The sequence below is a fragment of the Leucopleurus acutus genome (genome assembly GCF_964270905.1).
Source record: "Leucopleurus acutus genome assembly, chromosome: 5".
Taxonomy (NCBI): domain Eukaryota; kingdom Metazoa; phylum Chordata; class Mammalia; order Artiodactyla; family Delphinidae; genus Leucopleurus; species Leucopleurus acutus.
Window position 1 is genome coordinate 77,800,493 of NC_139147.1, and position 26,773 is coordinate 77,827,265.

General features: G+C 38.8%; 1 protein-coding gene across 1 annotated transcript; it reads left to right on the forward strand.

Annotated features, from left to right (window-relative positions):
• Nucleotides 1-1,007: 1,007 nt before the first annotated feature.
• Nucleotides 1,008-17,375, forward strand: CLDN1 (claudin 1). The gene is made up of 4 exons (XM_082840518.1): nt 1,008-1,575; nt 10,280-10,444; nt 12,748-12,832; nt 14,546-17,375. Exons 1-4 carry the CDS (start codon nt 1,353-1,355, stop codon nt 14,706-14,708), a joined length of 636 nt encoding a protein of 211 aa, XP_082696644.1. The 5' UTR covers nt 1,008-1,352; the 3' UTR covers nt 14,709-17,375.
• The last annotated feature ends 9,398 nt before the right edge of the window (nt 17,376-26,773 follow it).

The following is a 26,773-nucleotide window of genomic DNA, read 5'->3' on the forward strand; positions in this document are numbered from 1 at the left end:
ACACTTCTGAGTAACTACTAAGAAGGAAGCTTTAGAGACGCATACAGGGAAACCAAAGGCTGAACTAGACTAGAACCTGAGGTGTTGGCCATAGCCAGTCACTGCAAAAACGGCGTCTGAACCTGGACTTCCTAATCCCAGTCCAGGCCTCTTTCTGCTGGGGGTGGGGACTTTGGGGATGCTGTCACCTTTGAGGAATAGCATCTGATAATTCATTAATGAAACACACTTTGGAGGAGTAGAGGCCCATTGGTCGGGTCCCTTTGAGAACGAATCGCTGCTCTAAGACAAAGTGCTGTGGGGAAGAGGCTGGGGTGTGTGTGTTGTGTGTGTGTGTGTGTGTGTGTGTGTGTGTGTGTGTGTGTGTGTGTACAGGTGTAGGGGTGGGACAGGGTAGGCTGCATTTTCATAAGGATGATAATAGATCAAAGGACATATATTTTGGTCAAGCTGAGAAGTAGTTAGAAAGCAGAGTGGGCTGAGAACCAAGTACTGCATATGCTACTAACTTGCTGTGTGAGCTTATGGAAATCACGTTTCTTCTCTGGGTCTCAGTTTCCCAATCAATAAAGTATAAAGATTGCTTACAACCCTTGCAAAAATATGATTCTAGGAGAGATCTTGAAGGGAAGAAGGGGGCAGAGGGAGGAAAGGAGGAGAAGGAGGCTGAACCGAAGGGAGGTAAGTGTGTGTGAGGGAGGGAAGAGGGGTGGAGAGAGATAGGAAATGTCTTTTAATCAGATAGTGGAAAAAAGTTGAAAATGAAACCGTGCGCCCCTTAAGGTCTCTATTTTTCATCTTTATGCGTTTTTACTGTTTAGACATACGGAGTCATTTTTGGATAAACGTAGATTGAATGAATGGAAAGCCTGGGAAGGCCAACAGAGGAAAAGAGCTAGGGGAGAAAAGAGAGGAAGCGAGCTCGGGAACACTCTGCGCGCCTGCTTTTCCTCGGCCTGTCCCCCCTTAGGGGGCGGGACCTTCCGGCCACGGCCGCGTGGGCCATCGCGAGCTCCCACTCTCCCTCTCGCTTCCCCGTAAGCCGCCCCGAAACCGCCAGGAGGAGCTGCGCGGCGGCCGGGCCGGCCGGGGCGGGGCTGCTTTAAATCGCGGCGCCCAGGGGCTCGGCGTCTCAATCCCGGCCCCGAAGTAGCTGCTGCTTCTCGCCTACCAACTCCAGCTCCAACCCGGACCCGGACCCAGAGCTTCTCCAGCGGCGACGCAGGGAGCAGGGCTCCCCGCAGTAACTTCCTCCGCGCAGCTCCGCCACCCCCGGGAGTCCCGGGGCGCACCTGCAAACTCCTGCTTGTGCACCGGCCGCCCCCGAGCCGGTGCGGGAGCCCGAGCGAGCCATGGCCAACGCGGGGCTGCAGCTGCTGGGCTTCATCCTGGCTTTCCTGGGCTGGATTGGCTCCATCGTCAGCACGGCGCTGCCCCAGTGGAGGATTTACTCCTACGCTGGCGACAACATCGTGACGGCCCAGGCCATCTACGAGGGGCTGTGGATGTCCTGCGTGTCGCAGAGCACCGGGCAGATCCAGTGCAAAATCTTCGACTCCTTGCTGAATCTGAACAGTGAGTGCACTCCCTACTACCGCAGCTGTGACCCAGGGACTCAACCCCCCAGTGGCTCCGTTTTGGAGTAGTAGCTACCAAACGACCCTGTTGCGTGATTACATGTCTATCAACCTTCAGTGGATCAAGTCTTCTGATCACGTGCTCTGCCGTGAGGAAGTGAGAGAGACCTGTGGCTTGGGGAAGGGGAGGCCCAGACCTAAGCTCTTGTTTTTCCTCTGACACCCTGGGTGACACTTTTCTGTAGGTGTGGTTTCATCTTACATGCCCACGACTGGGGTGGTGATGGAGCGAGTGAAGGCCAAACTCTAACTTGAGCTCTTAGGCCTCTCCTGGACATTCTCAGATTCTGTGAAAATTGAAGAACTGTAGAGTTGGGTCAAGAAAATGATATGCCTTGAAAAGTTTGGAGACTGGTAGCTTCTCCAGTTTGTAAAATTAAATAGATAATCCCAAAGTTATTACATAGGATTTTTTTTTCTCAATCTATCTTTACTGTGGGTTTTCATAGGAGAAATCACATTCCTACATGGAATGTCCCAACCTAATGTCTTCTACTCATCTGAGTTTGAATCTTTTGATTCTTTTGACTTTTAAGATCCACTAAGTGTGAGGAAGCCTGTATGCATCCCCTGGCGTGACTCTCTTTTTTTTTTTCAAATAAAGGAGCAATTTTAATTTTTTTTTTTTTTTTTTTTTTTGCTTGCTCCAGGTCTTAGTCTCTGCATGAGGGGTCTTCGTTGTGACATGCCGGCTCCTAGTTGTGGCATGAGGACTTTTAGTTGCGGCATGCATGTGGGATCTAGTTCCCTGACCAGGGATCGAATCCTGGCCCCCTGCGTTGGGACCGCAGAGTCTTACCCACTGGATGACCAGGGAAGTCCCTTGAAGAAGCCTCTTAAGATTCTCCAGAGGGTTTAGCTTTCAGGCCAGGAGTGTTCAGAAGAGGCAGATTGTATAATGTTATTTTGGAAAGTGAAGGTGGGTGGCAGGTGGAAGGAGGATGACAACAAAGAGAAGTTCTAAATAACCTCCCTTCATAATATGAAGGGAAGAATGGAGCCACTGAAGACAAATGCCACAAAGGAGACACAGCTGATGAGCTCAGCGTTCAGGAGAGCGAGGGCAGGTCTTCTCTTGAGTTTCTGCCTTCCACAAAGGAATTTCTGTGTGATGGATATTGGCTTCTTATTCTGTCGGGTTGGAAAGGATTATATAGAGAGAAATAGTCCTAAAGATGGTGGAAAGACGACAGGAATTTTTTCCTTTCATTTTTTTTTTTAAATAAAAGCTTTTGAGTGTCTTGTCAGAAACTCATTAAATTCCCACTTACTTAGGTAATAACAATTCATGGCTAGAATATCTTCCTTGAGATATTACATTAGTTGTCCTGAACCTTGTGTCTGTCATGCACTTGGACTAAATCGAAGAAAAGCTTCCTTAGTCTTCGCCTAGACAGGCAAGCCTGCCCACAAGTCCCCTTTGTGTTCTGATAGTAAGCAGTGTTGTCATCGCTCAACTTTACTTCAGTTGTTTTGTCCACCTCCTGCGTGTGGTTTAGTCAAAAGCTATATACTTTAGAGTTGTTAAATCTGTGCCAAATCTGTTTAAACCGCTTGAGTACCTCTGGAATTTGGTGAGTCAGTGTACATACAGTAGTTTTTTTAGTGTTGTCATTTCAGCTTTTCAAAGTTACCGTATTAGGATTCTTTTATGCCAAACATAAGGAGTATATTAGGTACACACCTTTATATTATCATTGAATCTACCCATGGATGGATAAATACATGTAAGGAATTGTATCAGACATGTCATGTTGAGGAATTGGCAGATGGAGACCATTCTAAGGGCAATTCCAGAGAGGTCTCTGATTCCTCTGATCAAAATAGTTCATTTTCTACACGTTTAAATAGGTTTCCTGTTAACTGCCTTAAAGGACCAAATGAAATCAGATTGATCCATGTTGTCAATACTCAAACAGGTCATCCCTACTCATGATAATGTGTTAAAATGTTTTATTTTCGCTTATTCCTAATTAATGTAGCTGTTACAGTTTTTAAAGCTGTAGCAGAAGATCTAAACAATACCTTCCCTCTACCCCATACACATTTTGGAGATTTCTTCCTGATGAATTTTTTTAAACTCCAGATCAGATTTCTTTTCATTTTCGTTAAAGCCAGAGTTTATTGAAGGTGGGGCAGAGGCCTTTCTCTCAAAACTGATTCCCAGAAGGAAACTTGACTCATTTGTACCCTCTCCAACCTGCCAGTAACTAACTAGATGTCTTTGGATGGAGGCCAGAGAACCTACCTGTCTCCATTTCTCTACCTGGACAGTGTGCTCACACCCACCTGATGTAGAGAGCTGGGGAGGTGATTCATTGGCTGGTTTTGGTATAGTTCTGTGACATCTAGAGGTGAACAGGATTATCTGTACGTATAAGCAGTGTTCCTTGGAACAAGTTGTGTTCCACAAAGTGCTTTTAGGTAAAAAGCTTAGCTAGAAGTTTCTTGAAATTGTACCTTGTTCTTTTTGCCAGTGGAGCCCCTTTGGCAACTTAGGGCCGAGATTCTGGGATTTATCAAGGTTGTAGCGCTAGATATGTTAAAATCCCTTATTCCCTTTCTCTAATTAGTTTCAGCTGTAAAAAGAACATGACCGCGTCTATAGGGATACGGTGTGCATAAGCCAATATACGAAAGGAGATACAGCCAGGCTTCTTTAGGTGGTTCTTGGAAAGCAGTTTATGAAAATGTAACTGGGGAACTTCCCAGGGAAACAAATCTTATACCGTGGATTGTGGTTTTACTATGGTTGAGACAGTTTCACTTCCATCCAAGTATGGATGTTTATTGACATTGATGACTGATAGTTGGAATATACAAAAAAGAGTGTCAGATAGAGTTGCAGTCGACTTTTCTTGATTAAACTGTACATCTTGCCTTGTTTTGATCCAATTCTCAAACTTTTGGCAAGCTAGTGCCTATTTCATGTGCTTAGTTAATTGCTTCTTCTGGCTTGACTTTAATAACTAGAGCTGTCCAAAGACTGGGTTGCCCCAGGAGGTTGCATGGTGGGAGGTGTGAAAGCAGAGGAATAAGTAAGCGTTTTGAAGGAATGTTGTAGGGAAAAATCCAAGTCCCAGACAAATGGGAGGTTAGGCTAGACTTTCTCTAAGTCTCATCTAGCCTTGGGATTCTGTAATTTGTTTATAAGTTCCTCTAGGCTGTTCAACTTGCTTTGCATGAATCCACATGTGTGTTGGTGTGCTTTAATAAGTACTGGTTGTGGGTGAAGTTTCCCAGCACTCTCACCATGATGTTAGGCTCAAACAAAGAACAAAATCACTGACTTGGACAGTCTTTGGAGCACAGGCAGAGGAGGGCACCCGCTTGCACTTCCCTAGACTGCATTATGCCTGCTGAACCAAGGGTGTTTAAGGGGCCATTTGTGTTCAGATCCGTTTCAAGAATTAGTTCTGACTTTTGGAATGAAGACAGTCAAAACCCAAAGCCAGGCTTGAGTACTCAGTTCTTACCCTGGTCTTGCACTAACTAGCCATGTTTATAGTGGTGATCCACTCAATTTCTCTGGGCTGTAGTTTCCCCGCTTATGAAATAGGGCAGAGTAGGAGGAATGGGGAGCTGAATCCATGACTCATTCATCCATTCGACAAACATGAGCCAGGCCCTATCCGTGTTCCTAGAAATGCAGCTAAGAAGATTGGTAAGATGCAAATGTTGATTCCTTCCAGTACCAACATTCTTTGTTAATAACTGCAGTGATGGAGCAGAAACAGGCAAGGGGCATGGTTTAGGTTCCCTTGATTGGAGTGATGAGTAAGAGGCACAGAGGTAACATGGAAGCGTACATTTAATCATGAGGCAATTTCTCTAAGAAACAAACAAGGTAGCAAAACTGCTTGGCACATCCTGAAAAAGTGGTGAGCCCTGTCTCTTCCCAGACTACAGTTATTGACTGTGCTGGAGTCTTAAGGTCACATCCAACGGCCACCAGTTCATAGTCAATCAAATGGAAATGCTAACAATGAGGACTCTTGAGAAACTTTGAACTTGAGCAAAAGTGAGCAGTTTAATAAGGGAAGAAGTCATGGGAGTATAGTTCTGTGACACTCTGTGATGAGTTCCTTTAATTGCAGAGGAGAGAAGAGGATTTTTGTTCTAGTCAGCCAGTGGTCAGTTTATTTATTTGCCTAATACTTATTAAGGAACTACTGATGCAAAGAGAGACTGTGTGAGGATAGAGACATAATTAAAATCTACTTTATGATATATAATCATAGGGTAATAATATAGCAATATGGCTAGTAAACAGCATGAACAACGTCACGTAGTTAAAGGAGATTCTGCTGCTTGTATAGTAAAACTTTAGAAAAGCTTTAGAAAAAAACATTCCACTGACTTGTCTATGCTTGTCTTTCTACGCTTATGTTGATTAACTTCACTGTAGTAGATCAGTAACTTCTAACTCATTTCTTGTCTCATAAGTAGAGATCTTTGTAAGTATGTTTTCAAATTATACTTTCAGGTTGCAAGTGGTAAGAACTCCTTAAGGAGTCTTTAATCTCAAGATTATCAGTCTAGCTAAGTATAATATAATTAAAAGACTGCCTTCTCCGTGTACTGCTGATAATGATGAGGATAAATAGTGTAACTTGTTGAATGTTTGCTCCAAAGACAACTTCTTTAGTCGCTGATAATAATATTGTAGAGGTATCTGCAAATTTAGTGGGCCAGAAAGGAACATATTTGCTTCTAGATCTGAGCCGATCAGGTCAACTCAGAGATAATAGTTCAAGACTGTATCTGTCTAGTCTAAAATATTTTGCAGCTTTCAAATATTTCTCAACTTCTCTGCCCTACTGATCATTGTTCCACCAGAAGAAAACTTCATCTTGGAAGCTAATTAGATGCATAATTTAGAAAATTTTTAAAAATTATATTGGGTTAAACAAAAAGTATGAATTTTTTCGCCCTAGATGAGTTTCTAGCTTTTAATGATCTAAACTAGATCTGGCTTTATGTAGCAAGATTTTAGTATTCTGAGGCTTTCTAGGAAGGCGTTTCTCAGTATTATTTCAAAGATGAAGCTTAACACAAAAGAGTATTTTTACCTATCATAGTAGAATTTTTAAAGGATAAAGACATGTTCAAATTTAAATTCACTGAACACAGATTGAGTAATCCATGATGCTTGCCAGGTACTGTTCTTAGTGCTTTGGATGGAAATATGAACAAATATTTGGCCAAGTCATCAAGGAGCTCACAATTGCATATTTTAGATCTCTGACTTAAAAGGCTTCCATAAGACGTTAATTTGAAGGATTCATATGGTTCCAGCTTAAAACTGTGCAGTTTAGATTCTATCTGCACATAAAACCCTCATAACTTGTAATACAACACTTGCTTACTTTGATCTGTAATTCACCATTACATATGCCCAACTAGTGAGTTTTCATGCTGTTATGATTCTCAGCCTTTTTTTTGTATTTTTTACATTTCCCCCCCCCATATCACTATAGTTAAGAATTCATCCAGACGTCTCCAGTGATGCAAGATGAGATTTTGTGACATTTCCTAAGTCAGTGGATACCAGGACGTAAATGAAAAAAAAAAAAAATTGCTTCACAAAATAACACTATTGCTTTGTCATATTTTTCAAAACAAAACATGATCCCCTTGGTCTATATGGTTTACATGATTCCTGAGTATAGGTTTTCCCCCCGGGTTTTTTCCCCCATTTTCTCCATGATTTTTTGTGCGTTATGAAAATGATACATTGTTCTATAAAGAAATAAAACATACTAGGGTTTGTAGCACACGGAACAAAATATCTGTCCCTTCCCCCTTAGAAATTTTGTAAAAGTAGTGGAATGAGTAAAATGGGGCATGAATTAAATGTGCTTTCTTTGAGAACTGAAAGGGGAACAAACTTAGAGATGAAGACAGTGAAAATGAGATAATTCCAGACGAGTGCAGGTGGAGCCTTGGAGCGGTTGATCCATGTACGCTCCCTGCCTGGGTGGTTTTATACAAGCCTGACTCAGGAGATTGAGGTCCAGCAGACTCCTCGTGAAGAGTAAACCTTGTGATCCAAGTGCTTAGACCTGCTGGGCTGATGGCCTGCTGTTTTCACATGAAGCACAGATCAGAATGATTATAGAAGCTGGGTCTGGTTTGGGGCCCTATAACTCGAACAAAGTAGAAAACTTCGAGATCAGAGAAAGCAACCACAGTGGTGGATAAAGGGTTGGAAAACTGAGCTTAATGGACAAACAAAGCAAAAGGTGGTGAGGGATGTAAGGGGCTATACATACTTGAAGGGCTATCATATGAAGACAGAGAGTAAAAATCTTGTCACCTCTTCTTTAAGACCCTCCAGTGACTTCTGATCACACTTAGAATAAACTCCAAACCCCTTCCCCTAGCTTGCAAAGTCTTACATGATAAATGCCTTCTGCCTACCTTGCTAACCCACCTCATTTTACTTTTACATCCTGCCATCCTCCAGTAGTGACTAGCTTTGCCAGTTTGTCCAGGGTTGAAGACCTTCTCAGGAGTCAGGACTTGTAGCTTTAAAACTGAGAGAGTCCTCGGCAAACGGACAGGTGCTCCCCCTGTCCTCCACGTGGATCATTGTGACTTTCAGTATCTCCTCTTCCAGTGTTCCTTTGCTTGAAATGCTTTCCTTCTAAGTGGAACTTAGGACCAAATCTGAAATCTGTGTTATGTATAAGAGCTTAGTTATTTTTTATTTTCCTTCTAAGTAATGACTGTCTTTGCAAAAACTGTCGGTAAACCAAAAGGAAGGACACACCATAACTGTGGAGTCCTTAGTATTTTCCTCTTCATGCCACAGTATGGTTTGTGATTCCAAGGAAGAAGTGTCACAAACCCATGGTCCGTGAAACCTGTGTTTTGATTCAGGAGTTCTTGTACCACCCTGGAATCTTACAGTAAGTGTGTGGGTAGGGTGCACACTTGCGCACACACATTTATGGGGAAGTAGATCTATGAGGGGAGCATGGAAGTGCCTATGATTTAATTTTAATTGAATCAAGTAAAAATTTATCTTGACTTCCAAAATATCTCTCAAACGCAGTTAAAAAAATGCCTTTGATACTTTCAGAAAGTGGTTACTATGATTTTATCATAGATTGCCTGGTTATGGCAAGGATGGAAAAATTAACAATTTAAAATTGATGTTTTAGAAATCTTTAGTCTTTATGATTTGTAGCCTAGGTTCTCAACCCTGAAAATACTGACCCTGAGCCTAGGTCTTAATAGAGAGTGAGATATAAAACCTTTCCATGATGTCAGCCACTTTTTTTTTTTTTTTTTTTTTTGCGGTACGCGGGCCTCTCACTGTTGTGGCCTCTCCCGATGCAGAGCACAGGCTCTGGACGCGCAGGCTCAACGGCCATGGCTCACGGGCCCAGCCGCTCCGCGGCATGTGGGATCTTCCCGGACCGGGGCACGAACCCGTGTCCCCTGCATCGGCAGGAGGACTCTCAACCACTGCGCCACCAGGGAAGCCCTATGTCAGCCACTTTTGAAGACCATCAAGAAGTCAATTGTTCCAACTTCTCCTTAGAGATAACTGTCATTCACACTTTACATAATAAAAAGATGGTCCCAAAGAATAATAAGTAGCTCACCCAAGATAGCATGCTTAGTTACAATGTAAATATTTATATATGCAAAAAGACTTGTCACCTGTTAACACTGTTAAAGAGATAATGATCTTTATTTGAAGGAGGAAATAAAGATAGAATTAATCAAACTCATCTAACCAGCGTAGTTTCAGCTCTTTTTTCTTTGAAAGTCTGTGTGTCTTTACGCCACAGTGATGGTATCACCTTTTTACTCTTTAAGATACTTACTGGCATAATCTCAAACTTGGCCCTATCGATTTGATCGTGACTTAGTATGCCAATGACAATAACAGGAAATTAGAAAATTAGTGGAATCCTGAGAAATACTACATTGAATTATCTGCTATTTTACAATATAGCAGTTTAAATAGTTTTAAAAACTGGTGATATCTCCGAATATAAACCTACTATGTTCCAAAATAACATCTCAAAGGCTATTATGTTTTGTTCTAAAAAAATGGTGTTCATATCTCCCACCCCACCCGCATCACTGGAGATACAAGTGTTGCTTATCCAGCCATGATAATCTATGAGAAATTCACTAGTTGTCTTCCAAGTTCACCCACCCAGATTTTCTGCAGCTTGATGAGTGGAGTATAAAACTATTGACTATTAACCAAGATATATTGTAAACCATTTTAATTATAAATGTTTTAACATTAAGGATAACACATATGATTGTTATTTCAGAATTAAAAACTCCATTAGTAAGGATTAAAAATGTATTAGTTCAGCTAAACCTATTCAACCAAATCATTAATTATTTTTTCAGAGGATTTTGAGTTTAATGTTGAAAACATAAACTGTTAGAGCTGGAGGAATTCTTATTCATCATTCAGCCAGGTATTTGTTTTTCTGGAGAAGAAACTATGTTGGTTACCTGCAGAAACATCCCTAGAAGCAGAGTCTCCTGACTTCTGGTTAGATTTTCTCTCTTCCATACAACATTGAAATATACTTGGTCTTCTACCACTCTTCTCTTGTTGGTCTAGGCGTGATTTTTACATGTTCTAAAATGTTTTCTGTCAGGCACTCTGCAAGCAACCCGTGCCTTGATGGTGATTGGCATCCTGCTGGGACTAGTAGCCATCTTTGTGGCCACTATCGGCATGAAGTGTATGAAGTGCCTGGAAGACAACGAGGCACAGAAGATGCGGATGGCTGTCATTGGGGGCGTGATCTTTCTTATTTCAGGTAAGAGAGGCCCTGTTCCCCTTAGACCTTATTAAACTCTCTCTGACATGGGTTAAGGTATAGTTTTTGCTTTCCTGAGATTATGGTGGATTTGTGGCACTTGAATCGATTGAATTCACTTCCTTTAAAATCTGAAGACATAGGAACCTTAAGTCCGTTTGAGTTTCACATTCTCAAATAGGAACCAAATGAAAATCTGTATTCACAGTGGACAGGTCTATTCCTTGAGGTTTCAGGTGCCAACTGGTTGGTAGAACCATTCTCCCCAGGTGAAGAGAGATTTTTCTATCTAGCAAACACTGAGGAACAATTCTGTGTAATTCAGAAAATTTCTGTAGTGTCTCTTCCGATGCTATGTGGGAAAGATGGGGAATGGTGAGAGAGAACATAAAGAATGTGTCAGTCATACAGGTGTGTGAGGAATGAATGAGACTGGGATTATTGGAGGAAAATGAGGGCATCATTCCACGTGGGCAGATCTGACTCCAGAATAAACAAGTGGTACCCATAGATCAGTGAATAGAAAGGTCAGTTGGAATGGAGGCGAAATGTTGGAATGGTAAGGAATAAGTAAATGAGTTAAGAAAGAAAACAATAGAGAAAGGCCTTGGAAAAAAACCTTGACAAAAGAGTGAGATTACATTTTCCATAGAAAATGAATGTGTATGTATTGCTTTATTCAAGTGTTGATATGTGACCTTTGAGAAAATGAAAGCCAGAAGAAGACATGGACAGGTCACTTGTAAAGCCTTATAATAAGGTTTATATTAAATAAGATTGTGTTTATATATAAAACAATAGACTATTATATATACTAGTAACAACACCAGTGATATAATCTACCACTAGGAAACACTAGAATTAGACTTTTTTCTCATTTTCTCTTTAACAAAAGTATGTGGATTTCATCAATAAGGAAGGAAGAGTGCCTATGGCTTTGCTAAAGGTTTGGTTAAAGTTTATTCAAATTAATCCTAGATAGCATTTTATTCCCAACAGTTTGATTTTACATCAAAGGCTGTGAACGCACTTACTGTGTAGGACCCTTCCTACGCTTGCCTTCTTGTAACTCCGGTACATCACTTCCCCGGTCTCAGGGACTTCCTAGGGAGTGAGGCTTGCAAGTTCTACAGCACTTGCACGGTCTGCTTGAGCAGCCAAAGCAATGGTGTTTTCTCTCAAGTATTAGAGGCAATTAGGTTGGACCACTTTTTCTGTAGGAGGAAGGGAGCAGAGGGGTTAGCATAGAAATATTTAATCAGTCTAAATTGATGAATTTTTAGAATGGCTATAAAAAGAAGTTATTTAATTTCTTTGGAAAAGAAAAATCAAGGTGTTGTATACTTCTTATGAATGATAGAGTGGGTTATTTTGACTAGGTAGTTTCTCTGGCCTTACTGAAATGTGAAAGGCATGAGAAATTGAGTGTTCAGCACCTATTGATCTGATGTGGCACTACAGCGAATCTCATGGCAAGACCTGGCACATCTGGCCAGTGAGGCTGTAGGAGTTCAGGTGATCTAGTGCATTCTGAGACAGGTCCTACTTGTTCCTGCTATCTAGCTATTTACTTTCATTTTGATTCTTCAGAAATGTGAATTTTAGGGCTTCCCTGGTGGCGCAGTGGTTGAGAGTCCGCCTGCCGATGCAGGGGACATGGGTTCGAGCCCCGGTCCGGGAAGATCCCACATGCTGCGGAGCGGCTGGGCCCGTGAGCCATGGCCGCTGAGCCTGCGCTCCCGGAGCCTGTGCTCCGCAACGGGAGAGGCCACGACAGTGAGAGGCCCGTGTACCGCAACAAAAAAAAAAAAAAAAAGAAATGTGAATTTTGAGTTTTGGTCAAGAAGAATGTAGAAGGGTTTTCATCTTCCCTTTTGTATTGTAAGTGACTAGCTTTACTAATAAGGACTTTGGTTTTACCAAAAGTAGTCTAACACAGTGATGTATAACAATATATTTGAAAGAGATCTTAAATGACATGAACCTGCTGAATATTTCCAACAGAATGTTGTTTGTACTGGTGACCTTCAACTCTAAGTGAATAAAATGACATGAACATTATAAACTACGCCTAACTCCCACCTAATATTTTCATCTGTCTTAAGAGAATACTTAGAATAAATCATGTCTGAACCTCTAATCTCCCTAAATTAAAGTCGTCTGAATTAAAATGGATTAAATTAAAAATGTCAGCACTATTGATGAGATTTAATTCTTGTAAAATACTTGTAAATTTAATGAGCCGTATATTTATGCTCAGTGTTCCATAGTGATTAACAGTCTTTTGTTTTGAATTTCTGTAGGTCTGGCTATTTTAGTTGCCACAGCATGGTATGGCAATAGAATTGTTCAAGAATTCTATGACCCCATGACCCCGGTCAATGCCAGGTAATGCTGTTCACTCCTAAAATAGTTTGTTCTCTGAGAAAATACCCTTTTAGTGTTCTGCAAAGTCCAGCTTGTGCCGTAGCTTCCCAGATTTGCTATCCAGAATTTTATGGAACTTCTGTCAAACTTGAAAATAATTTGAATGGCCTGTGCCTCATGTTAAAAATAGTCTGATCATTGCTTTAACAGCCTGTATTGATAACAAAATGAACTTCGAAGTAGAAAAGTTCTAAGCTGTATACTTTCCAAGTGTATGCTGGACCTTTTTTCATACTTAAAAAATGTTTTTAAGATGAATAAAGATACCAACATGTTTGAAATTTTATTTTTGAAGTGTATTCTGAAACCTTTAACACTTGTGATTATTTGTAACTAAACACAATTTATGACTGATTGCAAAAATAGTACTGTTGTAGAGGTTAACAAATAATATGTCATTTCTAATGGTTTAATCCTGTTTATGAAAAAACAATTTATTTATGAAAAAGAAAAGTTAGCACTTTGAAATATTGTGTTCCATCACAACCATAAAAATAACTTTAGAAAGGTCCTCCTTCTTAATATTGCAAGTTGTGGAAGTTAAAGTGCTGACTCTTGGCTCTCACGTAATGACACCCTTTGATCAGAGACACGGCTCTTTGTCTCACTGTGTTCACATCTTTAAAGCCGAATAACTATATTCTGAGTCAGAATGTTAAGATGTAATTATTGTTTGTTGAGAGCTAAGACGAATGGATGAAAAATCCCAGTGGTGGAGAGATAAGGTATGCTTCTTTGTATAAAATCACCCACATAGAGGAGAACACATACTGCAGTGATTGTGTTGGGACCCATCCCATAAGATCTACACTGTAAGGACAGAATCTGCTGGAGGTCAGTAGGCTAAAATTTTACCAGTAATGGATATGAAAGCACTTTATAAATTGCTAGGCACTGTACGCTTATTTACATTGTCTCACATGATTCTGAAAGCAGTCCAGTGAGGCAGATGGAATCATCCTGCTTTAAGAGAAGCAGCAGCTGAGGTTGAGAAGAGGAGTTACTGGCCCACAGTTTAGCAGTTGAGAGTTTGCATCAGAATTCAAACTCAGGCCTTATAACTCTAGCTCCAGCCCTTCTCTCTCCTTATTGTCCACCATCAGTCACAGATCTTCTCCCCAGAAGTATGGCTTCATACATCCACCTGGATCAACTTAACCTAGAATGATCTATGAGCTGATTAGAGAAGTCTTTTTCGCAAAACCATAAATTTCAGATTTCAGTGCTTATCAGTGATTGACTATTGAAAACTCTGTCTCCAGCACCCTCTAGCAGTTTCTTTGTAGAATTTGGTTGCTACTTGGTGATAGCATGACTTGTTAAGTTATAGCCTAGGAACCATTGTCCAAACCTGACTTCCCAGGTATATATAAACATGCTTTACAAGTCTCCTACACATGAAAAAGTCTTTGGAACTATTTGTATAATTAACCTGGCGTTGCATGCCACATTGCCTGATCTACTGTTGCAAATTGTCAACAGCTGCAATGTGAACATTCTCGTGTGTGTGTCCACAAACCTTAAAGTACTTTGCAGCACTTAAAGGGATCATGGGGGATTTTTTTTTCAGCAGAAAAAATATAATGAGTGTGATATTGATTTCATTCTTTAATTATATTAGAGAAGTTTCCAGTGATTCACTGATTAAGCAAATACATTGTCTCTTCTTTTTAGGTATGAATTTGGTCAGGCTCTCTTCACTGGCTGGGCTGCTGCTTCCCTCTGCCTTCTGGGAGGTGCCCTACTTTGCTGCTCCTGTCCCCAGAAAGCAACATCGTACCCAACACCAAGGCCCTATCCAAAACCTGCACCTTCCAGTGGGAAAGACTACGTGTGACACAGAAGCAAAAGGAGACAACCCTGTTGGAACAATCAGAAAATGAACATTGAAATACTGTATTGGCGTTAAGGTCTTAGATTTTGACTATTGTAGTCTGAACTGTGGTATTATCAAAAGAACATATTTTGTTAAATACCCATTGCTAAAAATGACATAGTCTTATTTTATCTCCTTTCCTCAACATAAGAGGGAAGCCTTTTCTATTTGTATTACTGCTTCCCACTGAGTCATCATCTCAAATGTGGGGAGAGGGCATTCCTTAAATATATATAGATATGTACATGTACATGTTTTTCTATAAAAAAGTTAGGTAGTAAAGCCTCATTATGTTGGTACCAGCATTCTTAAAATATATCTAAAAAAAGAAAAATATATTTATATTGATTAAATAAGTAGTTTATTTGGTATTCTTCTCTTCTTTCTTTATGTATGCATATATAATAGGTCAAATATCATTTACCCTCCTTCATCAGCTTTTAATGTCTTTCACAGAAGACCTGACCTACTTTACCAAGTATGAATTATTTCAGTTCTTCACATGTGCCCTTTTCATATGTTTGTATCATATTTTTTTTTTTACTATGATCTTACAGCGCTTGCTCTGTCACCATTCAGTCATTCTTCATGACTTTGTTTTTTGTGAGATTGGGCTTAACTCTCGATTCTGATAACACGTTTATATGCCTGCAGTTTAATTCCTAAAGTCAGTAAGAATCTCTTACAGATCAGAGTTTTGGGAGCAGATCTTTCTGTGTGACCAGATGGTATATTCCTGTTGACCTTCCCATATGCTCCCTGTACTCTGACCTGTAACACACTTGTTTGCTTTGAAAATATTTGTCCCATTGAGGAGCTGTGTGCTGCTTTCCCAAGTGTTGTGACACAATTCTATTGATTGAATTTTTTGACCTACTTATTCACAGTCGTATATCCTCCCAAACTACCTTTTTCTTGTCCCCTTCCTCAAACTGTATTGTTTTCTCGTATAGTTTACCTCGTCCCAGAGAGGGATGAGCTTTTTGTCTGAATGAAGTGCTAGACTTTCTGTAGTGACAGCCTGAGGACAAATATTCTCTCTGTAGCTGTAAGCAGGTCACTTAATCTTTCTCCTCTTTTCCCATCTGTTAAATTGAGATAATGATACTTAACCAGCTGCTAGAGCGGTGTAAGTATTAATTAGTTGATATTATGCTCATTCTTTGAACATGAAATATGCCTAAGTAGTGTCTCTGTTTGCTAAATTGTCTGTTAAGAAGTCATTGAACCAAACCTACACGCAGGCATCCCATCGTTCGGCACCTTCCTTTCTCCACAGGCCCGTTTCCTTCCTTTCAGCGGTGGCCACCATGCTGTTGGTGCTCTGTTCCGTTTTAACAATTGCCCTTAGTTTTCCAGTCTGTGGAAAATGCTCCTTCACTCGAGCAAAATGATGTAATGGGAAGGGTGTTGACTTTGGTGTCTGGAGACCTGATGTGAGTCTTGGTGCTCTCAATTACAGTGTGAGTTTGGGCAGGGCACTTGGTTGCCCTAGATTTACTGCTTCACTTATAAAAAGAGGATTGTACTTCCTGACCTGCCTACCTCTCAGGGCTGTTGTGGGGATCCAGTGAGATGGGATACATGTAAGTGTGATTTTGTGAGGTAAAAAGTATTATACTAAGGGAAAGAATTAAGGAATTTAAGTGCATAGGTTTTGGATTACTTTTCAGATGACTGAAAAGAGACAAACTGTAAGCAATAGGTTTCTTGCTTTAACCAACCTCTCGAGTGTTGAGACACTAAAGTGAATTTCAGATTACTAAGTGAAAAGGATTCTGGGGCAGTCTTAGTTTTCTTCAGTCACTATGGCCTGATGCTTTTTGTGGCTAAGCTTTTCTCCTTTCAGGAATGCGGACTTGACCTAGGACAAGTTTGCAGATGTAATGGGTGAAACAGAAGTGTACATGTTGGCAAACCAAAGAATGGAAGATTTTTTTACTTTTAGTAACTTGCAAGGGTATACAAGGTGGATATCTGTTATGCGATGTTATCAGAGGTATTGCTATTAGCTGGCAGCTAACACTGCTAGGATAGGTAGTTTGGGAATGTAACTCATAGTGAAACCATATAGGGGAAATTATCCAAAGGACTGCATCCTATGATTTGAACCTAGTAAATTTTAGTGTGTCTTCCAAACCTGAAAGTCTGTGCTCCTAGAATGTATAATTCAAAGAACTTCTGCTACCTACATAGATCCTAATGATGGGCAAGTATAAATACATGTGGTTACTAGTTGCTAAACTCTGAAATCTATAGTCCAAAATGGCCAACAGAATGGTTACACCAAAATGTATCCAATTTTGATATTTTTGTACTCTGCTACCATACCTGGAAACAGACAAATAGGTATTTTAGGGTTTTGTAATGGGAATTTGTATAAAGTGTTACTCTTTTTCAATAAATGGTGTTTTTTTAATATAAAATAAACCCTTGTTTTTTTTTTTTTAATCATTTATTTCAAGATTGCCATGCTTGGAAGAAGAGATGGCCCGGGATAGGATCTGACTCACCATGTGTTACTAGAAAATAGCTATGGTGCCTCTGCACCACCACCTGTCAACTTTTTGAGTGGCTCCACCCACTGGAATGCCCTATTTCTCTCCAACTATGCTTTTCCTCGTCAAGGGTGGTGATACAAGAGAACGTCAGGAGACGTTACTTCATTTTCCCCATCCATAGAAAGGGGACATGCTACAATAAATGACTAAGGGATAAAATCACCAACTGTAAATCATCGTGAAAGCTTAAGGCAGTTGTGTTTCTCACAAGTTGGAAGAGAGAAGGACAGCCAGAAATCCATTATTGTTTTTGTAATGACTATTACCAAAACTACTTCTTAGGAAAGCAAGTGATGAAACTCATTCACCTGTTATCTGAAAATATCAATAATTGATAAAGCCTTAGTTGTAACCTCTCTGTAAGCAATTTACATATCAAAGAGACAGGCTTGTAAACAAAGGATTGAAGCTCTATGTGGAGCTCTATGTGGACATTAGCCTTAAGGGTGAGAGACTAAGATTATTCTCAGTCCCTTTAAATTATGCAGATGCATCAGAATCCCCACTCTTTCTACAGAATTTAAATTTCTGAGGAGGGGTCCAGCCCATGAAGTTTGAGAGGTAATACAATTCCTAAGTGCTCCTGACAAGTACTCTTAAGAGAAAACCTGGATTGTCAGTCATACGAAGTAGACACCCCCTCTGTGTGAGCTCCTCGTTATGGATGCCATTGTCCTGCAAACCATGTTGTTTCTCCTGCTCATCAATTAGTACTTTCTATGTGGATCCGTGCCCAGGTCCAGGGAAAACTCCATAGCATTCCCACATTCCAACCTTTTAAAGCCTGTTGTTAATCCTAGGAAAATCTGGTAATGGGTTTTTTTCCTTCCTTTTGAGTGTGGCTCAGGTATAAGATTTCTGAAGTCTCCTACCCTTTCTCTAACATTATGGTTCTATTTTCTGGTTTTAGGGGTTTTTTTGTTTGTTTGTTTTGGTGAGAGGAGGGAAGGAGTTAAACGGAGATGGTCTTCAGAAGCTGTTATCATATTTCTTTGGCAAATAACCTTCTTTCTTGTCATTTTCTATTATTTTTTAAGTCACCACCGATAGTCATTAATACAAAGCAAATTCTCGTTTAAAGAACAGCTTTCTGTTTAACAAATAATATTAGCTCAAGAGTATAAGTGTTTATCGTATTATAATCACTGAGTTATTTTCCTTTGTTATATGATAATTTCAGGAAAGTCCTTAGCCAAAGTATAATCTTGCTACATTTATTTTTAATTGAATAACATTTCTGTGATTTGATTTTATTTATGTAATAATTTCCATGATTTATTGCTTTTTATTCTCTGTTCCCCCAAAAAGAAAAAGTAAACACACACACACACACACACACACACACACACTCTAACCAGTTGGGGAAAGATAAAGTTTGAAAACTGGACAAGTATTTCTTAGCTGAGATGACCTGGACCAGAGCACTTTCTTCTCCCAAAGGGGCTTTTTTCCTTTTAATCAGTTTTGCCCATTAAGTTTCCTATTTCCATTAACGTTGTGCTTTCCCCAGGTGTCTATTGCTGCTGCCTAACTATAAAAAGTCCAACAGCCTATGAGAGACCTGAAATAAGCAGACATCTGAAACAAGGGTCAGGGGTAGCAGAGAATATTTCCTTGGAGATGGGAGTGGAATACATGAAAGAAAAATGACCTCTAATACAGCAAGGAAAGAGGAATCTATTTTTGAAAATTATTTTTTACCACAATATTTATTTTTCCTGATAATAAAATTAAAATGTATTAATAATGAAGTAGAAAAATATAGAAAAGTAGAAATAATTATTTTAAAGATTGTAATAGCCATATTATTCAAAAGCAAAACTATTAATAATTTGATGTGATATTTTCTAGCAGCCTTTTCCTTCCCAAAGATAAGCTTTGGAGTTTGTTGGTGGGTTTTTGTTTTTGTTTTTGTTTTTGCGGTATGCGGGCCTCTCACTGTTGTGGCCTCTCCAGTTGCAGAGCACAGGCTCCGGACACCCAGGCTCAGCGGCCATGGCTCATGGGCCCAGCCTCTCCGCGGCATGTGGGATCTTCCCGGACCGGGGCACGAACCCGTGTCCCCTGCATCGGCAGGCGGACTCTCAACCACTGCACCACCAGGGAAGCCCTGTTGTTATTTTTTACTTTTTTTTCATAGTATCACATAGTAAAAATAATTTTGATTTCTTTTTGTTTTCCATTCAAGTGTATAGTAATATACTGTTACCATGCAGAGTTCATAAACATTCATTCATTCATTTAGTAATATTTTTAAGAAGCTATTATTTGCCAAGTATTTTCTGCCACAAAGGAAATGGTGGCCCTGGATTTGTGCAACGTAGCCACCATAAATAAAATAGATAAAAAACCCTTCGCTCCTAGAACTTACATTCTATATGGGAACATAGACAGTAAAATAAACATGCTAAATATATAGTATATTAGATGGTGATAAACCATATAGATAAAAACTAAAGTAGGCAAGACTGGGAAGGTTGGAAGAGGGTAACAATTTAAAATAATAAGGTCATGGAAGTCCTCAGTGAAAAGGTGATGTTTAAGAAACAACATCAAGGAGAATAAGAAGCAAATCAATTATCTAGGGGAAAGAACATTCCAAAAAAACAGCAGGTTTAAATGCTCAAAAGTGGAATAAAAAGAGTAAGGAGGCCAATGTAGTTGGAATACTTTAAGCTAGAAGAGAGTAATAAGAGATGAAGTCTTGAAGAGAAGGGGAATCTAAATCGTATAGGGCATGGTGGACCATTGTAAGGACTTCATCTACTATTAAGTAAAGGGAACAAACAGTGTTAGGTTTTAAGCACAGAAGGCACAAGATCTAAATTAAGATGTATTTTTTTCTGTTGTGTTGAGAATAGACTATAGGAGGGCAAGGAGAAAAGCAGTGAGTTCAGACAGAAGGATATTACCAATAATTCTGGCAAGAGGTGGCTTGGTGATAGCAGTGGGTAGTAAGAAGTGGTTATAATCTGGATAACATTCTAAAGTAGAGCCAGCCAGTTTTGCTGATTGACTGGATGTGAGATGTCATGTTAAAATAAGAGTCAAAGATGACTCCAAGATTTTTGGCCCAAACAATTGATAGGATGGAGCTGCCAAAAACCAGAGAGGGAAGACTACAGGAGAGTAGGTATGAAGAGAAAATCAGAAGTTTTTATTTTGGACATGTTAAATTTAAGATACTTATTGCACATCCAAGTAGAGATGACCAGTAGACAGTGGGAAAAGGCAGGAGTGTGGAAATCTAGAGGGAAGAAAGTGTCTTCAAAAGAAGAGAGAAGTCAAACATTTGTTTCATGTGACTTACCAAGTTGAAAATACGTCCCAGTCTTTGGACATTTAAGTTGATACCTATATAATCACTAGGTTAAAAAGGCAATAAAAGTAGAAACCAAATCTATTTTACCCATTATTGAATATTTTATTATCTTCCAAATTTTTCATTCTAGTGTTCTCAAAACTATCCTCAAAGAAGTCTGGTGTGTTAGAGTCATAGGCCTGCCCTGGATTTTGGTCCTGATTCTGCCCTTTACTAATCTACTTTTTAATGATTACATTTTAATAATTTAATGTAGTAGCAGAGACCAAATGTCTCAGTTTAAGTATTCTGGGAAGCAGAATGTCAAGACAGGGTTAGAACTGCAAGAGGTGGAATGCTAATTCCTGTGGAAGAGCAAGGGTAAAGAAAGCAGGAACAGACAGGAAAGCCTTTACAGGGGTTGGCAAACTTTCTGTAAAGGGCCAGATAGTAAATATTTTAGGCTTTATGGGATACATATAGTCTCTGTTACATATTCTTCTTTGCTTTTTTTGTTTTACAACTGTCTAAAATGCAAAAACTATTCTTTGCTTACAGAGCATACAGAAAAAAAAAAAAAAGGATGTGATCCAAATTTGGCCCATGGGCCATAGTTCGTCAATACAACCTGGTCTAACACTTGTGAAAGGAGAGAGGGAAGGGAGGATAATTCTGCAGGAAAAGCCTCAACCTGATGTGCAGCTCTGAGAAAATCTTGGGGCCAGTCCATGGGGAGCTGTAGTTTAAAGGATGTCCATAGAAGAGTCCTGCACTGGGCAGAGATGGACAGGCTCTAGCACCCCTGCTGCACTTAGTCATTATCTGGGAGCTGTCCAGCAAAAGTGTGGCTTCAGCTGGAAGGCTGCAGCAGATCCCAATGGCAGTGCAGCTGAAAGCCATTGGCAAACTGTCCCCACTATGGCAGATTCTTATCTGAAGAGAAACGTAAATAGCGCACCTCCTGAATTTCACATAAAAGTACAGAGAATTAACCACATAGAGTTTTGTTTGTTTCATATAACAAGTCATCCAGATGTAGGTAATCCAAATATGGCACGAAGAATCTGTAATACAGCCAAATAACCAGGTATATTCTATCTTCATACTTTATCATTCTTAGTATGTGGCTTCCATTCTCATAGCTACTTTATGGCTTCAAGACTGCTACTCTTCCTTCACCCTCATTGCCTTATTCAACATACAAAGATGAAGAAGAAAAAGAGGAAGAAAGAGAAAGGTAGAAAGTAATAGCACATATATCAGAAAATCAAAACTTTCTCAGAAATCCCCAGTGGAAGGAAAAACTAACTTAACAGTGAGATGGGAACAGTGGGATGAACAGTTCAAAATAGCTCGAGCATATGTAAAACTGTGATATAAGACATGACAGTATTGCAGATCAGTGGAGTTATGAGGGATGCTTCAATATATGTTGTGGGGAAATTGGGTATCCATGTGGGGGAAAAATAATCTCTAACTCCTACCATATACAAAAGTCAATTCCATTTGGGTTAAAAACTTGAATATGAAAACCAAAACTTAAAAAATGTCAGAATAAAAAAATAGGAGAATGAATTATTTACCATGAATTACAGGATTTTTTTATTATGAAATAAGACACAAAAAGCAAACCATATTTTTAAAAAAGGATATATACAACTACATTAAACTGAAGAACTTCTGTTCATCAAAGACATAATAGGAACAAAGAAAGACAATCTATAATGGGGAGGAGATAACCACCACATAGTATATAATAAACAAAGATTTAATATCCAGAATCTAAAAGAAACCCCAATAAATTTTGTATACAAAATTATATATATATACTAATAAATTATATATATATTATATATATATATATATACTGTTTGTTTTTTAATAAAAACACAACTCAATAGAAATATAAGCAAAAGTCATGCAAAGTCATTTCACAAAAGATAAATGATGCAAAGTCATTAAAAGTATGAAAATATGCTCAACCTTAGTAATAACCTTAATAATAAATGATTATTAATAAAATTAATAAAAATGCAAATTTAGACCCAATCATATTCTCTAGATTGGCAACATTTAAGAAGTCTAATAATACAAGTGTTGAAGGGAATGTGGATCAATGGTGGTAGGTCTCTCTCAATTGGTCCAACAAATTTTGAAATATTGCATTATACTGTAAATTTAAACACCCAAATTCATATAAAAATTCACTACTGGAGAAACTCTTACATATATACAAGGACACACATATAAGAATAACAACTGTAGTAATTGTAATAGTGAGAAAATTGGAATCCTTTCAAATGTCCATTGGTAGGGGAATAGTAAATAATTTGTGGTATATTCACACAATGGAATATCTTATGGCAGTAAAAATAGATAGAATATAGTTGTACATAAAATGGATGTTTTTAAGAAATAATTTTGAGTGAAAAAAAGAAAGTCCCAGAGGAACACACTGAGCATAATATCATTTTTATAAAACTCAAAACTAGCAAAACTAAAAAATATATTGTTAAGGCATTATACATAAAACTATGGAAAAAGAAAAACAGAAATGATAAACACAAAATTCAATATAATGTTACTTCTGGAAGAAAACAGTGGTTGGATAGGTGAAGAACTTACAGGCATATAAGTGTTGTTGGTTATGTTCTACTCCTTGGGTTAGGTAGTGAGTGGGTTACAGGTGTTCATTATATAATTATTATTCTTCGACACTTACATATATTACATACATATTCTTTGGTTTGTAGCAAATAGTGTATTAGAAAAGACAATAAAGAAATACATTATAAAACAAAGAAATTCTCAGCCAATTTCCACTTTTATGTCTCACTGGATAAAATGGTGTTTCTGTGGTCACATCTAGCAACGAGTGAAGTTGGGATGTATAGTATCACAGATGGGCACATTGCTGCCCATGAAAATCAGATTTTGCCTGCCTCATTAGCTACAACACCTTGACCAAGTTGCCAATACCTCTTAGCTTCAGTAGTAATATGTGTCCAACTTAACCCATTGGATTTTAGTGGAAGTCAAATGACATGATATACATGAATGTCCTTTGTAAACCAAAAATATTGAACAAATGTAAAGGATTGTGGTTCTCGGGCATAATTCTTTTGGGGAAATTGAAGCCTTTACCTTGACAATTTCAAGTGCACAGTTGATTGGGTAGAGTCTTTCTCTGATTTTGTATGTTAACCTACCTCTTTGTCTGTCTTCCAGAATAATATATAGACTCAGCATTGAGAGCCCCATGTTAGAAAATTAAGAAGCCAAGTTATCATAATGTATCATACAGACATGCACATTTTCTGATAATGTACCTTCTTAAAAACAAAGGATAAAACAGAAAATGTAGATACAATAAAAATAATGTCTAGATGCAGCCACATTACTACATATTTTACTTCTTCATAAGATGTTGGAAACAAAGCAATTTTGCTGAAATGTTCAGTGAAACTATCCTCTATTCAATGCCACATTAATTTAGTGCTTACTCTGTGCCAAATCTTGACCCAAACAGAATTGCTGTAGAAAGATGAATAAAACATAGTCTTTGCCTCAGAGCCATCTTTTTGAAAAAACTCAGACTGACACCATTCTCACAGTAGTCTACATGAATGATGCCCCCTATAGGCTGTGCAGTGTATAGCTCAGGCCACAAAAACAGAAATAATGGATAAAAAGAAACATAAAAATAAATCAAATAGGATACGAATCAGGTTTGTGGTAAGAAACTTGAATGACCACTAATTATCAGGAAAAATGATTAATTTCATGTTCTTCAGATTGGTGAAAATCTTAAAATCTAAATATGCCAAGGGTTGGCTTAGTTATGAAGAAAGGAGTGCTCACCCTCATTTATAAGTGTAAATTGATAAACTGCTATAGAGAGCTAATTTTAAAATGCCTAGTAAAAGTTGCTCTTTCACTGTGATTCAGCAATGTCAATTTGAGATACGTATCCTTGAGAAGCCAACACATGTACATATCATGACCATGTTATAATAGAGGTGAAACTATTGATGTTAAAGTACTGCATGGAGCCCAGAGGCAGGACGAGACTTAGTCTGAGAAAGCTGATAGAGAGGGAAACATTGAGGAATGGTCAAGAATCTACCAGGTGGGTAAAAGAAAGAAAAGCATTCCCAGTAGAGAGCAGAGTGTGCAGAGGTGTAGGGGTCGAGCAGTGCAGTGAACAAAATGTGTAAGTTATGGGAAGTGACCCAGTGTACTTGAAGCGAAGAGAAAGTGTTATGGAGATGATGCATATGCAAAGTTTCAAATTTCAGATTAAGGAATCTGGTAGGTGCTTTGCTATCTACAAAGATTAAAACAACTTTTTCTTTTTCTGAGAATTAACAGGAAGGTATGGTAAAAGCTCTACAGTTTACGATAATTTTACACTAACCATCTTTTTATACTAGACATATTCTGTGACTTTTTTTATGTCCAATATTCACTCTCCCTTAGTAACAGCATGAAGGTTTGTTTCAGAGAAATATCCTACGTGACTCTCAATAGGTGTGGTTCAAATGGCCTACCCTAACATCCACTTCCAATGGAAAGGAACATCAGTATAGTCCATGTTCATGCCAGAGCTGTAAATATCATTACAAATGTTATTATAGAATATAGAGAAAAATAGCCAAGAATCCCTTAGACATGCATATTCAATTGTATATTTACAGTACATGCTGAGGAAGACTGGAGTGTCTGATGAATTCTTCCTGTCTAATGATTCTTGGTTTTTCTCTTGAAGGAAGATTTTTAAATCCATCAGTGAATCCTGTCAACTCTACCTTCAAAATTTGTCCTGAATCTGACCATTTCTCTCCACCTGCTACTGTAGTTTAAGCCACAAGCATCTCCTACCAATACCCGTGGAATAACCTCCCAAATGATCCCTTGCTTCCAGTCCTGTGTCTTACAGCCTATTCTCCAAATGCTAACAGGAGTCATCCTTTGAAGACATAGGTTAGATAATTCTCCTGTCTCTCTACTGTTCTCAATCCTCCAGAATTTCTAACTTAGGATAAAACCTGACACCACCTTCCTATCCTCATACCTTACCACTCTCCTCCTAAATTATCCTGCTCCATCCACTCTAGACTCCTTGCTATTCCATGACAGAATAAACAAGCTTCTTGAATTTATTATTTTCTTCCAGAGTCACTTTTCTCCCAGAAGAATCACAAATATCACTGTATTAGAAAAGACTTGTCTGATCACCATATACAAAATAGGCTCTATCACTCTCTATTCCCTTGTCCTGCTTTAGTTTTCCTTAAAACATGACAAGCAAGGCAGAAAATTATATATTTATTCATGTATTCGTGTATTGCCTAGCTGTCCCACTCTGGAGGTGGAGTATTTATATATTTACATATTTTTTTATGTTTGTTCATCATTGTATCACAGATGTCTAGGACCATAGTACCTATCCCATTGTAGAGTTCAAATAATAATTAGTAAATAAGTTAAACAAATAAATTGTGATTAATTTAAGGCAGAGCATATGAAACAAGTTGGACCAAAGAGATTCCATCCTTTTATTGTAATTATTATTAGGAAAGGAAACTCTCTTTCTCTAGAGGTTGCTAGATGAAAAGAGTAAAGCCTACAGCCAAAAATAAATGAATATATAAAGCCAACTCTATGAGGAAAGTAGGGCAGCAAGATGTAGAAAAACAGAACCTGACAACATAATTCCAGCCCCTAGATCCAGCCATACCTAGAACTAGTTGTAACTCTGGACTTTTCAGTTATGTGCACCAAAAAATTTCTTATTTTCTTAATGCACTTCAACTTGAATTTCTGACATTTGCTTCTGAAAAAGTCCTGACGAGTATAATCCTCAATCTCCTCATATACAAATAGGTAAATTGAGATCTGGAAAAAGGAAGAGTTTTAACCAAACTCACAAAATTATGTTGAAGCCAAGACTTAACTTTGGATCTTCTGAGTCCAAATCCTGGTCTTTTCGCACTCCATTGCTTAGCTGCTGCACAAATAGATTCAAACCCTCCCACGATCTTAGGTTGTTGTACATTTATAAAACCGCCTAGTATTCAGGCCAGGAATCCTAGGAAATTAAGTAGGTTGAGATGAAGTTCCTGGGTTATTTAATCTTTTTAAATTTAAACCGCTACCTCACT

What these genes read in the sequence shown, in the direction of transcription:
- CLDN1 (XM_082840518.1), top strand. Translation starts at nt 1,353, where the DNA reads ATGGCCAACGCGGGGCTGCAGCTGCTGGGCTTCATCCTGGCTTTCCTG. An exon ending in CTCCTTGCTGAATCTGAACA is followed by an intron (nt 1,576 to 10,279) that starts GTGAGTGCACTC and finishes GTTTTCTGTCAG; the next exon opens with GCACTCTGCAAGCAACCCGT. An exon ending in CGTGATCTTTCTTATTTCAG is followed by an intron (nt 10,445 to 12,747) that starts GTAAGAGAGGCC and finishes GAATTTCTGTAG; the next exon opens with GTCTGGCTATTTTAGTTGCC.